Source organism: Salarias fasciatus, chromosome 1 (assembly GCF_902148845.1).
Source record: "Salarias fasciatus chromosome 1, fSalaFa1.1, whole genome shotgun sequence".
In the NCBI taxonomy this organism is placed as follows: domain Eukaryota; kingdom Metazoa; phylum Chordata; class Actinopteri; order Blenniiformes; family Blenniidae; genus Salarias; species Salarias fasciatus.
The window spans coordinates 33,546,571-33,562,052 of NC_043745.1; the positions used below are offsets into that span (position 1 = coordinate 33,546,571).

General features: G+C 45.6%; 1 protein-coding gene across 1 annotated transcript; it reads right to left on the reverse strand.

Moving 5' to 3' along the window:
- Nucleotides 1-307: 307 nt before the first annotated feature.
- On the reverse strand, nt 308-13,848 carry wdhd1 (WD repeat and HMG-box DNA binding protein 1). Its single transcript, XM_030091463.1, has 26 exons — nt 13,785-13,848; nt 13,423-13,516; nt 12,493-12,601; nt 12,230-12,381; nt 10,808-10,919; nt 10,079-10,129; nt 9,895-9,990; nt 9,722-9,814; nt 9,122-9,228; nt 8,748-8,889; nt 8,442-8,646; nt 8,184-8,371; nt 7,922-8,106; nt 7,487-7,728; nt 7,083-7,220; nt 6,828-6,984; nt 6,305-6,419; nt 6,001-6,132; nt 5,695-5,912; nt 5,469-5,599; nt 5,336-5,392; nt 4,660-4,691; nt 4,353-4,517; nt 3,490-3,605; nt 3,281-3,416; nt 308-602 (listed from the first exon to the last, which is right to left on the reverse strand). Exons 2-26 carry the CDS (start codon nt 13,497-13,499, stop codon nt 405-407), a joined length of 3,354 nt encoding a protein of 1,117 aa, XP_029947323.1. The 5' UTR covers nt 13,500-13,516; nt 13,785-13,848; the 3' UTR covers nt 308-404.
- Nucleotides 13,849-15,482: the final 1,634 nt, after the last annotated feature.

Genomic DNA, 15,482 nt, shown 5'->3' on the forward strand with positions numbered 1-15,482 from the left:
TTTGTCAGTTTCCTCTTGTAGTCTGATAACAGTGATCGTTTCAAGGAGGCTCCAAGTCCTGCGGCTTCAGTCGGACTAACTTTTCTACATCTCCATCAAACGACGGACACCACACCAATCCTTTCCAACCTTTAAAAACCTTCAAAATAAAGCACCAGTGTTCACATGCAAATCAAAATTTGACAACCTCAGAGCGATCAAAGCTTTGGCCCCGTTCTCTGCGTCCCTGCGGAGGGGCCCCAGACCACGGGTTTGGAATGAAGCAAAAGATTCATCGACTCTTGACTTTCAACTTTTATTTTCTGGAAAAAAAAAATGTAAATAAACAAACAATTGCATTTATTAAACTTGCTAAAATACAGAAACATGTTCAAAACAGAAACACCAGAGGAAACAGGATGTGTTTAGTTTTTGTTGAACGCAAAGGCTGACAGTTTGGATGACGTATCGAGAGGTTTCTTCTTCTTGGCGTTATTCTCATCCTCTTCCGTCTTTTCGTTCTCCGCCTCTTCTCCTTCTCCTCCTCCTCCTGTTTCTGATCTTTTCCTCTTCTTCAGATCTGCTGCGTCTCCAGGTTGGCCTTTCGCTCGTTCCGTCCACGACTGAAACGGGAAGGAGAAGAGACGCACATGTTAATTACCAAAGACAAAAATTGCATTGTTCTTCTATTCAGGCTCCAAACACCTACATGGCCATGACTGAACACACAACACACAGACACACACACACGCGTGCGCACTCAGGCGTGTGGCTGAAATTGCATCCTGTCATGTATAATCACTATTGACAGGCTGCATCTCTTCGGCCCGCTGGCGCTTTCCCCTCCTCGTGCTTTCATTTTTTTTCCCCTCTCTCTCTCTGAGTCGAGACAAAAGGAAGCGCTTTTCTGGACGTAATGGAGCCAGGATGAATCATCGGGTCTGTGAGTGGACCAACAGCCGTGCGCAGGCCACACACACCACACACACACACACACACTTCACCTCCAGCGGCCGGTCATTAACCCCATGCATATTCACTCAAACACCATCTGAGTCGGTGCGAGTGGCGACGCCTCACTATTCACCCCTCGCTTTATTGTATTTGGACGGAATAATGTCATCAGAAGCTGCTTGTGCGTGCGCACACACACACACCAACAAAAATACAACCTACAGGCAAAGAACAGCACACACACAGACACATCTACAAACGTGTACGTACGCACAGACACAGCAACGCTAAGACAGCTACACACTCAAACCTGCACACACTTTGCTCTTCTTGGAGGTTAAACACAGTTTTCCAACTTCTCATCGCTTTAATGACACAACTGTGAGGTTGGTCAGGGATATAAGATGATTTTTCTCATTTCAGGCCAAGTTTCTAGTTTTCTACCTGAGGAACCAGCAGTCATGCAGCATCAAGTTCCTGTAATTTAACATCAGCCTCGCTCTACTGCTGACTGCTGCTGCTGCACTTTGTACATATTAATTTCTGAGGTTTGCTGTTTATTGTATTTTAAATAAGAGATGAGTCTATTTTTACATGTTAACACTTTTCAATGTGATGTTTTCTTTGACAGAAAATAATAATTATAGCAGTTTTGTATTGAAATAAGAACCCCATGAAACAGGTAGGTGTGTGTGTGTGTGTGTGTTCTATTGGGCACAGAAAGAGGAAAACACTTGAGTTCAATGAATTTAACTTTGTTGTATAATAAGATCAAAAACTGAGGGGACTGAATGTGAAAATACGAAAACTGTTGCTACTTTTTTTTTTTTTTTTTTTTACATCCATGAAAGCTCAGAAATCTCCTAATTTGAAGTACACTGTTGAAAATCATTTCTGATCTGGACTTTAAAGTGACCCGAAACGCAGAGCCAGTCATAATCATTCTGCCACCGAAGTGACGGCTCACCGTCTGATTGTCATCATGAGATCAATGCTTTGTGCCCTCACTGGCAAGAACACACTCCAGTGGGTTCCCAGGCAACGGGCATCCCTCCTCCTCCTCCCCCCTTCTGTTTTCTGTCGCTCGGCACTGTGATGAGCGTCTTGATGTATGCGGGGTCAGGACCGGACCGCCGCAGACCCCCTCAGGTGGATGAAAGGATGAGGCGGGTCATTACTGACTCCACCACCCTCATTTATTCACCCATCCAACGAGCACAGCTCGTGTGTGTGTGTGTGAGTGAGTGTGTGTGTATAAAACAGCTGAGTAAAAATTGATTATAGAAAGCTGATTTTTTTTTTTTTTTTTTGACCGAGCCGCTGACGGGGGTTACCTGTGTTAGAAAAATCAAATGTTCAACACACAGGCATGTTTTATCCTGATTTCTTGTTATTTTCAGGGAGAAAATTTTGGGAAAAGCTAAAACACAAAGCACACTCCACTGAAACACACCAAGATGAAAGCCTTGAATCTTGAAAAGTAGTTAGCTTAAACTGATGCTTTTCTTAGTTTTTTTTTTTTTGGGGGGGGATTTACCGAGATCAAATGTACCAACATCAGGTTTATTTCAGTGTGAAAAACAGAAAACTTCAAATACGTACTTTTCTATGACAGTGTGAGCCACAGCGTTCCCTGTGATGGGAGAAAAACTCTCCCCTCACAGTTACTTCACTGCAGGAGTGTGTGTGTGTGTGTGTGTGTGTGTGTGTGTGTGTGTGTGTGTGTGTGTGTGTGTGTTTGAGTGATTTCCATCCTCTGGGAAGCAGATGTTAAAAGACGAGGGTCGTGGTGGGATCATTACAGTGGAGGATGTTACTGTTGCTGACCAGCTGTAGAAAATCGGAATTTCACAGCTCAGTTCAGGAACAGATGATTTCATGTTTTATGAACTGGACCTGAGAGCGAGGCCTGCAGTGTCATGCAGGACTTAAAAAAAAAAACATAAAAACAAAACAAAACAAAAACAAGATAAGACACGATAAGAACCAAGTCTGAAATACCTGGACTGAGTGGATTTCTTTGAGTTTTACAATTAATCTTAAGAATTTGGATTCAGCTTATTGAAATGGATTGTCTTGAGTTGAGCCGACCTGCCTCTGAAGCTGATCTGACCTTTGAACTCTTCACCTGAGAATCTCCAGCTGGAGTAATCTCTTCTTTTAAATCGCTTCTCCACACATTCATCAGACGCCTTCTCATTGCTGGATTTTCATGGTCCTGAGGTTTTTACTTTGTGTTTTATGCGGTTTTCAAGTTGAACGTTAGGTCTGAATAGAGAGCTACTGCCTTTAAGCGTTAAGACAGACGGACGTGTTATGAGGACGTGTGGTTTTCCGGTCCTCCTACCAGCCGCTCCTCTGCGGACAGCGCCCTGAAGCGCCCCATGGCCTCCTTGATGACGTCCATCTCCTCCAGGTCCGGCTGCTCTGCCGTGATGCTCTTCCTGTTCTCCTCCAGCCACAGCTGGAAGCCCGTCTTCGGCCTGCAAACACACGGCCACGTTTAAAAGACACACACACAGACACACACACACACAAGCTGTTGCTGTGACTCACCTCTGGTTTTCAGTGTTTTCTGCGGGCGGCGCAGGAGGCGGGACCTGCGGCTCGGCGCTCTCCTGACTCTTCTTGGTCTTGTTTGAGCCGGTCAGCTGCAGCAGGGTGGACTGAGTCTGCAGAGACACGGGGAGAGCGCTCAGTCTCACAGCGAGATGAAGCCCGGTTCGATTCCAGGCTTTAAGGTAAAATTCTGTGTGGAGTTTGCATGTTCTTCCTGCCAATTTCACAACATGTTGTACATTTAAAACCTGTTTTTCAAAAACGAACCTTGTGAAACCATCAAGAAACAAACCTGAATGTTTAAGGAATATGTTCTCTTTTGCTGATGATGTGTAAACTTTGTTTTATTTAGGTTGATTAAATCAAAATTCCATCTTTATTTGCTGGTTTAAAAAATTTGTGTCGAACTAAACCTGATGATCTAGATCAGATTGTTTTGGCTGTAATACCTGCATCATTCACCTCTACTAAAATCTGCAGCTTTCAGTCTTATTCCAATAATGTGTATCGTATTTATCCTGTACTTTATAATAAGTTTTGACACAAATTACTATAAACATGCCTGAAAACTTAATTTTTCATATTCTACAGAGGAGGTAAATGTGGTCCATTCTGGAGATAGACCGATATGGTTTTTTTTCAGGGCTGATATCAACTATTGGTAATCAAAGAGGCCAAACTTTGTTTTAATACTTTTGAGATTACCAACATATTAACTTCTTTATTATCACAGACATTACTTTTTTTTTTTTTTTTAATTCTCACAAAAAGGGCCGATAATTGATCACGTGCCTCAGTATGATTCACCATACTGTCAATATGACGTGTTCAAAAACAGAGACTGCTGTGGACGGCCGTACCTTGGTCTTGGGCCGGGGGGCCAGCGGTTTGAGGACGGGGTTTTTGCTGCTTTTCCCCGCAGACCCGCCGAGCGCCGCGGACTTCCTGCCGGCCGTCATGCTGTCCAGGATGTTTGTAACCCGAGGCTGACCGGAGGAGGCTGAAGGTTTCCCCGAACCAAGAACCTGCACATCAAACACTCTACTCATCCAAATACTTTCGGGGCGGGGAGGTGTTTGATTAAATGAAGTACTGTCTAAATCTATAGAGAAAAAAAAAATAGAAATGTGACAAGTCCATTTCCTGAAATAAAATAGAATTTCCCACCTTGAAAGGGTTCGCTCGTCCCGCTTTGCCGACTGGAAAACAAACATGTCACATCGTTAAAACATCTCTGGATTATCTGACAGTGCAGAGAACTACAGAAGTCAAATCCAACATTTTTAAATTACCCAAACCACACTTTATTGAATACATAACCTGTTTTTTTTTTTTCATTTGGGGATAAATAATCAACTGAATTTCTGCCTTTAATGTGAAAGACTGGATGAGTTGGACATAAGAATCAGAAGTGACGGCCCATCACGTGCACAGGGTCGTGATTTCTATTGATCGCGTCAGTCTGATGAGAAGATGAGGAGGAAGTAAAGTCCAGAAACCTGAACAAGAGTCAGCCTAAAAGTTTAGCAAAATGAGCTAATCGTTCATTCTGACTGTTAAATGAGGGCAAGTCAATGAGGTTTCTGCAGACGCCTGCAAGGCATGATGGGAAGATCTTCATCAACCTCATCGAATCTGTTCATCATTTCAAAACGCTTTTGTAAGTTTGAGTTCAATTTGTATCTTTTATGCTCTCCTTTATTAAAATATTACAAAATACACTCATTGCATTATGCTAATGAGGTGATGACATCACTAGCCTGCGAGCCAATAGCAGCTTTCTTCACTGAGAAACATGGTGGGACCATTGACAGTGTATATAAGGGTTTCACAGACTTCTCACCTGGCGTCAGAGACAGAGTCGCAGGTGAAACGGCTTCTTTAGCGAACGGTTTCAAACCTACACGACGAAAGAGACGATTCAGCGGCTTCTGTCGACCTCTCGCTCTCAGATGAGTGAACGAAGTGGAACTGACCTGGTTTGGTTTCTGCCGCCTCCTCCGTCTCCTGCTGCTCCTCTTCCTCCCGGAGCTCCTCTTCCTCCCGCTCCTCTCCCTCCTCCTCCTCCTGCTGCCGATGTCCTGAATACCCAGCAGTCTGTCTCTTCCTGTCCGAACGCAGGAAGCCAAACGGATTTACAGTAAAAGTGTGAACAAGTTTTTCAGGTCCTGCTTCAACACTTCACTGTTTTACTGTTTAAACCTGGAGGTCTGTCTGCTGCTGCTCTGCTCCTCCTCCTCCTCCTCTTCCTCTTCCTCCTGGATCTGACTGGCCTTCTCCAGGGCGAGCTCGCTGAGCCGCTGGGCGAGGGCCAAGCGCCTGGACCGGGACGCGTATCGGATGGCGAGCGTCACCACGTTGTGCGTCATCAGCTCGGCCAGCTCCACGCAGCGGAACTCCCGCTCCAGCTTACAGGACAGCTGGGGGAGGAACAGCAGCGGACAGCGGTCAGAGGGGCGGTCCTCCTAACGGCCGCCCAACGCAGAGACGGACGGCGCTCCGGCTTACGGCGAACATCTTCATGAGCAGCTCCTGCTGCTCCTTCTGCGACTGACTCCGGGCCTCCTCGTCCACCTCGTAGCCGCTGGACGACAGGAAGCTGTGGTGGTTGTGGAAGAGGACGGAGCGCCAGAACTGCTCCTGAGGGGGTGAGAATGAGGGGCGGGGGGGCTTTTACTGTTTCATGATCCAATTTAAGAAACTACATGTTTTTCCCTCACAACATAACAAGCGATAAAGATTTGACTCTATAATTAATAACATTTTTTCCTTCTAGAACATGCTGATATCTTGACAGTGTGTGTTTGTTCACCTCCATCTGGCCCTTCTCGGTGCTGGTCTGACAGAGGGGCAGCTTGAAGGGCAGGATGGCCACGGCGGGTCTGGGCAGGGTGGGGGGGTAGCGGGAGCCTTTGCAGGGAATGCACCTGAACGACGAACAGCAACAAGACAATAAGTTCATTCAGCTGAACCTGAAATCTTTCGACCAAACAACTGATGGAGCAAAAATTGATTTGTTTTTTTTTCCCCCTCTTCTAAAGCATTGCAGCCTGAGTTACAGTCTTAAACAAGAACGATTTTACACGTCTCTTACATGTTTCACGCTTCAAGAGAACAAAAATGTTCTACTCTCTATATTTCTTGTTAATAAAAACTATCAGAAGAGAGAGATCGCTCCAAAACTTGTCAATTTTTGTTTTATCTGAGGTTTTTAAAACAAAATTTTAAGTAAAATATATATATATAAAAAAAAGGGACTCATCCAACACGTCAACAGGATGAAACAAATCAGATTTCCTGTTTAAATACACACATATCTGAGGTTTGAAGCTTACCGGAGCTGCTGAGGGTTCTCGTGCACTCCCACCACCCAGTAGTGGTCGGACTTGCTCTTGCACGTGTCCCTGGTGTTGCACACCGGCGTCCAGGTGTTGCCCAGCGAGCGGTTCAGCATCCGCACCACGCCGTCCGAGTCCACGTAGCAGGGCGTGCCTGCAGGACGAACACCAGGAGTGTGACTTCTCACACGTGTGTTTAAAATAATAATGATAAAAAAAAAAGCAGTGAATGTTGCGGCCGCTCAGCCGGACCCTCTGCGGTGAATCCCAGCCAGGACAGGTGGGAGCGGCGGGAGAGCGGGAGCGGCTCGCCGCTGATGATCTGCCTCTTCCTCCGACTGAGCTGCAGCAGCTGGACGCCCAGGACCTGCTCGCCATCGAAGCCCGTCGCTGGAGGAACAAGACACTGATGAGAGGCTCCGTCAAGCATCAACCAGGAAAAAAACAAACAAACATCTGATTCGATGTGGCTCATTTCTAATCCTCATTCGAATAGTTCAGGTTGTTTCAGTGAAGAATTGAAATAGAGGAGGAGAAAAAGGAGAAGAATCAAAATACTCCATAATAAATATGTTCCAAACAGTAAAGCTGCGTTTTCAGTTCCAAACAAAGTGATCTCCTTTGTTTGTGTGTGTGTGTGTGTGTGCGTATAAAACCTCGGTGGTAAGCGATGAGCAGCTGCTCGCCGTGCCCGGCCATGCACACCACGGGCCCCGGCAGGCTGAACATCTCCCTCTGGACTCCTCCGACGGAGAAGAGGCGGAGCATCAGCGAGCTGGTGGCGACCGCCGCCCAGCCCTGCCCCAGGCACAGCGCCCGGGCGTCCTCGCCCTGCGGCAGGTCCACCATCCACTCCTTGTTGGTGTCCCACGAGGAGAAGTGGAGGCACTGCAGCTTACTGGGGGGAGGGGGTGACGCAATAAACACAACAGTCAAATCTATTTTATCTATTTTTTATTTACTGCAAGCTAATGAAGCTACTTTCAATACTCGTGTGTGAAGTTCAGTATTATTCTCACACACATCGACAACTTATGTGCAAAAAAATAGATGGATGCGTTTGGTAAGCTGAGCGGCGTCGAGGTCGTTACCTGGCCAGCTCGTCTGTGCTCGGGCACGCCAGCAGCACGGCCTCCTGGGACAGGTCGGCCAGGGCGTGGCCCAGCGAGTTGGTGAGGTGCATGGCGTGGTGCACGGCCGAGTCGTGGAACTCCACGTCGATGGCGTTGTCCTGCTCGTCGTTGTAGCCTCGCACGATTCCCACCGAGTTCCACATCTGAGTCAGACCCGGCCGTTAGCGCACGTCTGAGGCGGTTCCTACACTCGGGGGAGGGTTCCGGGTTCGAGTCCTACCATGAAGCGGTGTGTGAGGTGGGCGGGGGTGGAGCCGGGCTGGAAGGCCTTCTGCGGAGCAGAGGGAAGGGGACCCTCGTAGACGGGGCGCGGCGGCAAAAGCGGGGCGGCCGCGGCGAGCACGGCGCTGCCGGCGTCGTCGTCGTCGTCCCCAAATTTGTCCTGGCCGAGCTTCAGCGATCCCGTGTCTGCGTGGCGAGCGAACGGCGTCAGCTGCTGCCGACGCTTCAGCGTCCTGAAGCTCCTCGTTTCACTCACCCATGGAGTTCTCGTCGTCCAGGAACGCTCCTCTGTTCCTCACACGCCCGGTGGCGGGCATCAGGAAGTCGTCGTCCTCCTCGTCGTCCGCGGCGACGGCTTTCTTCACCGGTGAGGCACCGTCGCTCAGGCCTTCGTCCATGACGCCGTCATCATCGTCGTCAAACAGAGCGTCGTAATCTTTAGCAGGTTTCTTCACCGGAGCCTGCAGGAAGCAGGAAGTGATGGATTCCAGTTCATCCTTCATAACCATGAGGAAACAAGAAAACGGTGCAGCGCTCCATGAGGGAGCGAAGTCTGCGTTACCTTGGTGGCGCCGGCGTCTGTGGGCGGCGTTCCCAGTCCGTCCAGCATGCCCAGGCAGCCCTCCGTGTCCGTGTATGCGATCTGGCTTCCTGACGGACTCCAGGCCAAGCCGCACACCGTGAAGCCTTTCTCATGCTTCTGCCTGCAGCACAGACGACAAACGTGCAGCTGAGAGGAGCGTCCATGTTCAGGGAGGTTTCATCTCCAGCGGGCCGGAGCGGTGAAACAGTGTCTTCGATCACTTTTAAACTTAAACTTTTAGATTTTCTTTGTTGAGGTGGTTCCTTCCAGGAAGACATAGCTGATGACGAGGCCAGTCGGAGTCACTCGGCCTCAGAGGCTTGTTCCCGCCTGCGGGCGGCCATGTTTCTCACCTCTCGATGCACAGCTTGCTGTTCACGTCCCACACGTTCAGGAAGCCTCCGACGCTGCCGGCGGCCAGGAAGCGTCCACACGGGGACCAGACCACCACGTTCAGGGGCTGGGGTGGAGGGTCAGAAGATTAAGAAAGGACAAACACACTTCTGGGATAGCAAAACTTTCACACCAAAGCAGAATGATGCTTTTCCTGTTGAAAAACTTCAGTATCTTCAAACCATGCCACATCGTCTCTATTCTAACACACTCCAGCTGAGATCAGGAGGTGAATCCGCTCTCCCACCACTCTCAGCCTGCACTAACTGGTTCAACCAGCCGTCATTAAACATCTGTGGACTTTTCACTTTGATGCACCTTCATCTACAAACCCGTCCAAACATATTCTCCTACAGGAACAGGAAATTATGTTATTTTCAAACAGGTATAGCAACAGTTTAAATTCATCAGATCTCCAACAAGAGTCTGGAAATCATCCAAAACTTGACCATCATAAATCCTCAGACTAAACACTGTCATCAGTTAAGAAACAGGAGGGGAAAAAAAGAGTTATTGTCTTCCCATTAGCCACTGAAGGGTGAACTAAAGCCAGACCTCACCTGAGTGAGCAGGTCGTCAGACAGAGTGCTCACGTGGTCCCAGGAGCCGCGCTCGTACAGGTGGACCTTACTTTCTACAGGAACCGCCAGAAGCTGCCAAAACAGTAAAGGTGTTTTAGCGAGTGTTGAACCGCGGCGACGATCCGACACGCGGGGTCGGGGTCGGCGTTCACCTTGGCGGCGCCCGGCTGCCAGGCTAACCGGCACAGAGACGAGGCGTTGCTGACGTCGTTGGTCTTCTGCAGCAGAGGCCAGCTGATCACCTGGGTCTGAACGCCGCCACGCAAAACGGAGGAGAAAACGTTCACGTCTGGTTTTTAGGATTTCCCGGAGCGACACTGGGAAACACGGACGTACCTGATCCTCGATGTTCCACACCACCACGGAGCCGTCACAGCTGGACGAGGCCTGGGAGAGGAGGCACAGGTGAATTTCTATCAATATTCAATATTCCTGAATGTAAAAACTCGGACTTTAGGATCATTGATGATCATTTTACCGTCTTCAGAGTTGTGTGTTTGAATGAAAATCACATTCCTGCGATTCTCAGAGAACCATCGGTCTCACTAATGTTTTTTTTATCAATTCTAACAATCACATACTGGCGAGTTCACATGAGAGGTCAACCTGATTTAGTCCAGATGCCTGATCGATACCAATAATGAAATAAATTATGAAAATGAAACTATTAATAAGAACTTAGCTTAGCTTGGTTAGTTTTCAACGCTGTGCCACTGATCTCTGGGTTAAGAGTTTCTTATTTGAGACTGTTAATTTTGAGGTCTATCATATGTCTAATCTTACTGAAGCAGTGCTACAGCTGGTGGACAGCTCAGAAACTGCAGCAGGAAGTTGTCGTCCTTTCAGATAAAGAGAATTTTGGCCTCAGTTCGAATCGAGTGATCACAGACTGATCAATACCAATGAACTAGATCTGGTTTTAAGGAACAAAGTAAGATTTCATTAGAAGGGAACAACACACATTTAGTTCAGATTCTTGTTTTCTGAGGAAGATTATACCAATTCCCAAAATTCCACAAGAACTCACTTGAACCTCGAACGCCTTAGAAAAATGGTTTCACCCACCAGGAACTCATCTTTGGGGTCGAAGGTCACACTGAGAACCGGGGCTTCGTGTCCCCGCAGCGTCTTCTGCTGGCTGCTGTCCGACATCTCCACCACCTTCACCATGAAGTCGCTGCAGGAGAACAGGGAGCAGCATTAAGGACAGACGTGCGCAGACGAACGCCGACCTTCACAGAGCAGTGCCGGAACACGGGAGCGAATTATCCGATCGATGAGCAGGTGAAAACAAAGTAATTGCGATTTCCTGTGACGTCGGTCAGAATGCAGATATCAAATTCGCCCTAAACGGCCGCAGACGCCAAAGTTTTAACAATCAATATCACAGCAGTGTGAAAACATCAGCGTCAATACGGCTGCATGGTCTGAGCTCTGATTCCTGTGATCAAGCCGCTGCTGCCAAATCGATGCTGGGAGAAAACAGACGATTATCTCTAATCAGGACTCATCATAAACTGATCCAAAGTGGATCTCTGAGATGGAAACATCACTCATCCGGTACGGGAACATCCCGACGAGGTCACGGCGCCCACACACTCCACAGGTGCGCGCCGTTGCCTCGCAGGAGCCCGCAGGTCCCGCCCCGGGCGAGAGAACACGCCGCGTTTAGTGAAGTGAAACTGACATCGAGTCAGAGGAGGAACGGATGAATGAGTTCAGTCTGCTGGACGCTGTGAGGAAACGTAACATCATCTGAAGTCTGCGTTTCCCACGAGTCCAGATTCAAATCTCATAACAACTGGAATGTTGACAAATACTGTGATTGATTATTGTTGTGATCATTAAATAAACTTAACTCGAAATCCGATATTAAGATTTCTTAATTACATTATTCACCATAAGGAGCACGTTAATGATTGCAGTGACCAATAAAGAATTAAGCGTTAAGTAAAAAAAAACCTGCCAATAATGGAATAATAATTGCAATTTTAAATGTAATAAAAACATTATGTTGCCAAAAATGCAATAAATTTGCAACGTTATAAAAATCTGTGCTTATTTTCCGCATTCAGAAAAACAGTTCAAGTCTTTGTGTTCCTTTTGGGGGTGCTTTTTTTTTTTTTTTTTTCCCAACCTTTTCTTTCAGACATGGCAGAGTAAATTTTATTGATAAATAAATTACATTGAAACCAACTTGTTCAAATATTAATCGTATTTTTCCACTATAATTGTTCTTATTTGTTTATTTAATCGCACAAGCAGCAATTTTAGTGACTCCAGCGTCACTGTTGAAAGGTGCTCTCGGTCATTTAAACCAATCATTGATAATGCAAGTTTAAATACCTTGTCTGTTGGTTATTTATATAAAAATAAAGCTTAACTCCAATAAAAGCCTGGAAGTATGAACCCATTATGGAAACACACAGTCTGTTAAATTACTGACAGCAGCAGTTACAGATCTTTTATCCGTTTCTTTTCTCTAACCTGGATCCTGCGGCGACTCTGGAGCCGCTGCTGTTGAACGTGACGTGAGTGGCGTTGGTCGTGAAGCGGGTCAGAATGCCGTCTGGGTCTCCATCAGGAAACGTGTGGATCTGCACCGTGTTGTTGGAGCTCGCCGTCACCAGTTTGCCGTTCTGAGGAACAGATACATGGTATTTTATTCAGTGTGATCCATCACATCTCGAGTGAACTGATCACAACTGAACAGAAGGCAATAATCTGAGAGAAAGAGTCTGGTGAGCGACCTTGAGAGCCAGAGAGTACGCCTTCTCCCCGACCGTGATGAACTTTGGATCATCATCCAGATTCTCCCAAATCCGAACATCGCCGTCATTCCCGCAGGTAACAATGAACCTGTGGAAAATTTGAGAAAATCACAATTGTGGAAAATTGTGCAGAAGTAGAATTCTTTATCAAGCTGCCAACACGTTTGACCAATCAAATGAATCACTGAGATACATTATTAAAAAAAAAAAGATAAAATGCATTTGCTGAGTTTCAGTCTTGTTTTCACCTGCACATAATGGCCTGTCAGAATTAAGAGATGGTTATCAAATGTAAACTCCATCCAGTGGTAGAGCCTGGACTGAGGTGGGAGGCTGCTGGAGGTTCAGTTTTCTGTGTGATTTATTCTTCACAAACAACTACAGAGTCCTTCAAGAAACTGGCAGTATAAAGTCACACTTACATTGCAAGTATGATGAAATGTAATTCTATGTTAATTCATAGTGTTTTAGTCTGAATTAGCTGCACTTTATCACAAATGTTAAAATAGCTAATCTATAAAAGCAACTGTAACTACAACTTAAGTCTCACAAACCTCATTATAGACATAAATAACTAAAGATTTGCCAGACCAACAGTAAATATATTGTATTTTATGGCACAGGAGTTTAAAGATGACGCCAGAGAAAGCGGACTGCTTTATGTGAGTTAATAGTAAAAGTCATGTTACAATGATCACTTCACCTCGAAGGCATTACTTACACTGCGGAATCCCAAGCTTATTAAAAGCTTTAATACAGTGAGAACAGTTGAAATGTATAATTAAGTGTGTAATGATCCTGCTTGCAAGAAAAAAATACATTGAGTGAAACTCGAGTACAAAAGTCACCCTTCTGTAAACATTAGATGACACAGATTGAGGATAAATCAGATGTTCATATTTGACTTACTTTCCTGTGTCGTCGAAGCAGACCTCTGTGTGTCCCTCCGAGTGTCCATAACGCATCGTCTTCCTCTCACAAGGCATTTTCACAAACCTCCCAACTGAGGAGAAGGAAATTAGACTTTTTATTATTTCAGGATGGAAATGTGTTAGCTACACAGCTCCCAGCTCAATCTACTTATTGCTGCCTCCACTGCTGAAGCGCTGAGCTAGGGCTAACAGAACGGCCATTCAGCAAGTCAGAAGTTTCCAAACTTCACATACAAACAGTTAAACAGTTTTTAACGCTTCAATCCGCAAGCTTCGTTTAATGGACGAAGATATTCGGTGGTGTTACGTCTTGCTAAGGAAGATAAATTGACAACTTACAACTACTCCGCTGAGCGCTCCCGAGGAGAGTTTCCCCTGAATCTCCCGCGCTGCGTTGAAAACAAGGAAACGTGCGTCACTTCTCCCGCCAGCGACGTCATGACGGAATCACGTAAGTCCCGCCCATGTTTGAAAGTCGTTTAAAATGATAGAACAGAACAGAATAGAATAGAATGGACTTTATTAGTCTCACAGTGGAGAAAGTTACAGGTGCAAATGGTTCGTGGAACACACAGGGGGTGCAAAAGGTATTGAAAGGTACATATAAATAAGTTTTTGCAGTAAAATAAATATATGGTACTTAAAATGTAGCAATTTATCAGGCTGAGATGAGGGCAAAATGGAGACAAAACCTGAATTGAATAAGAGTTAACAAATTGTTTTATTTTGTTATTTGTTGACCATAGTTGCTTTTTCATTAAATAAGTTTAAATAGGTTTAAGTTTAAGCATTTTCAAAATGCTTTCATCTACATGATGTCTAAACATCAATAATTCCATCAAAGAGCAAAAAAAAAAAAGGTCAAGATTGAAGTTTCAGGTTCATCACATTCAGAATGTTAAGATTTTTCTTAAAATTTGACAATCTGCCTCTTTAATCCATGCATTTAACTGTTTCTGAAGAGATATGCTCTGCTTTCTGTTTTCATTTAAAGTGTTGATTTTTATCCCCAAAGCCAGTCAGTCATTCAAACATACTGTACTTGCACAGATGCATCTGCTTACTCCACTTCACCTTATGCCTCCATATTTTACTTTGCACTACATCAATTATCCATCCATTTTCTATTCTGACTAATCCCATACAGTGTTGCAGGGTGTTGGAGCCAATCCTAGTTGATTCTGAGTGAAAGCAAAGCAGGAGACTGGACGTGTTGCCAGTCTGTAACAAGACAAACACACACACACACACATACACACACTCACATTCACACACCTATGGACAAATTAGGGTCATCAATCAACGTCTCATGCATGATTTTAGACTGTGTGAGGAAACCGGAGTACCCAGAGGAAACCGACATGCGCACACAGGGATAACATGCAAACTCCTCTATACTCTATATTTGGATTCCCAGCTGTCATAAGAATCTCTCCCACTGTCAGTGTCTTCTTGCCAGTTTGAGCATCATCTCTGTGGAGAATTTGATCAGTGCAACAGGAAGCACTCTGTTGGCTGACAGCTGGGGGTCTAAATTCAATTTCTCTGAACTCCAGTTATATTCATGAATTAGTGGCAACAGGAGTTTAGACATATGAAACGGGTTTGGAGTCCTCTTGTCTCTTTTTCATTTCTCATTCAGATATGACATTGCATTGTGTCTTCAATGCAATTTAGATGCAGCCCACCTATCCTTCCTTATTTAATCAATTTCTTAATCATTCATTATTTATTGAAAACAATTTATTTAATGCTAATTTCATCAAACTCGACCTCAAGTCCATTGCACTTACCCCACAAAATATGATATTTTTCTATGGAGTCTCAGAAAGCACAGAATTTTAGCTTTGTGGCTACTGGAGAGTGATGCTCTCTAACCAGATGCACAAGACCTCTTTAATATTTTATGTATGCGGTTCTGGAAAATCAATATGTGTGGCTCCTCTGTCCGGAGCATTGACATGTGGATGTCAGACATCCGACACACCATTTCCAATGCATGTCAAGGTGAAAGAGCAGAGAATTACAGACACCAAC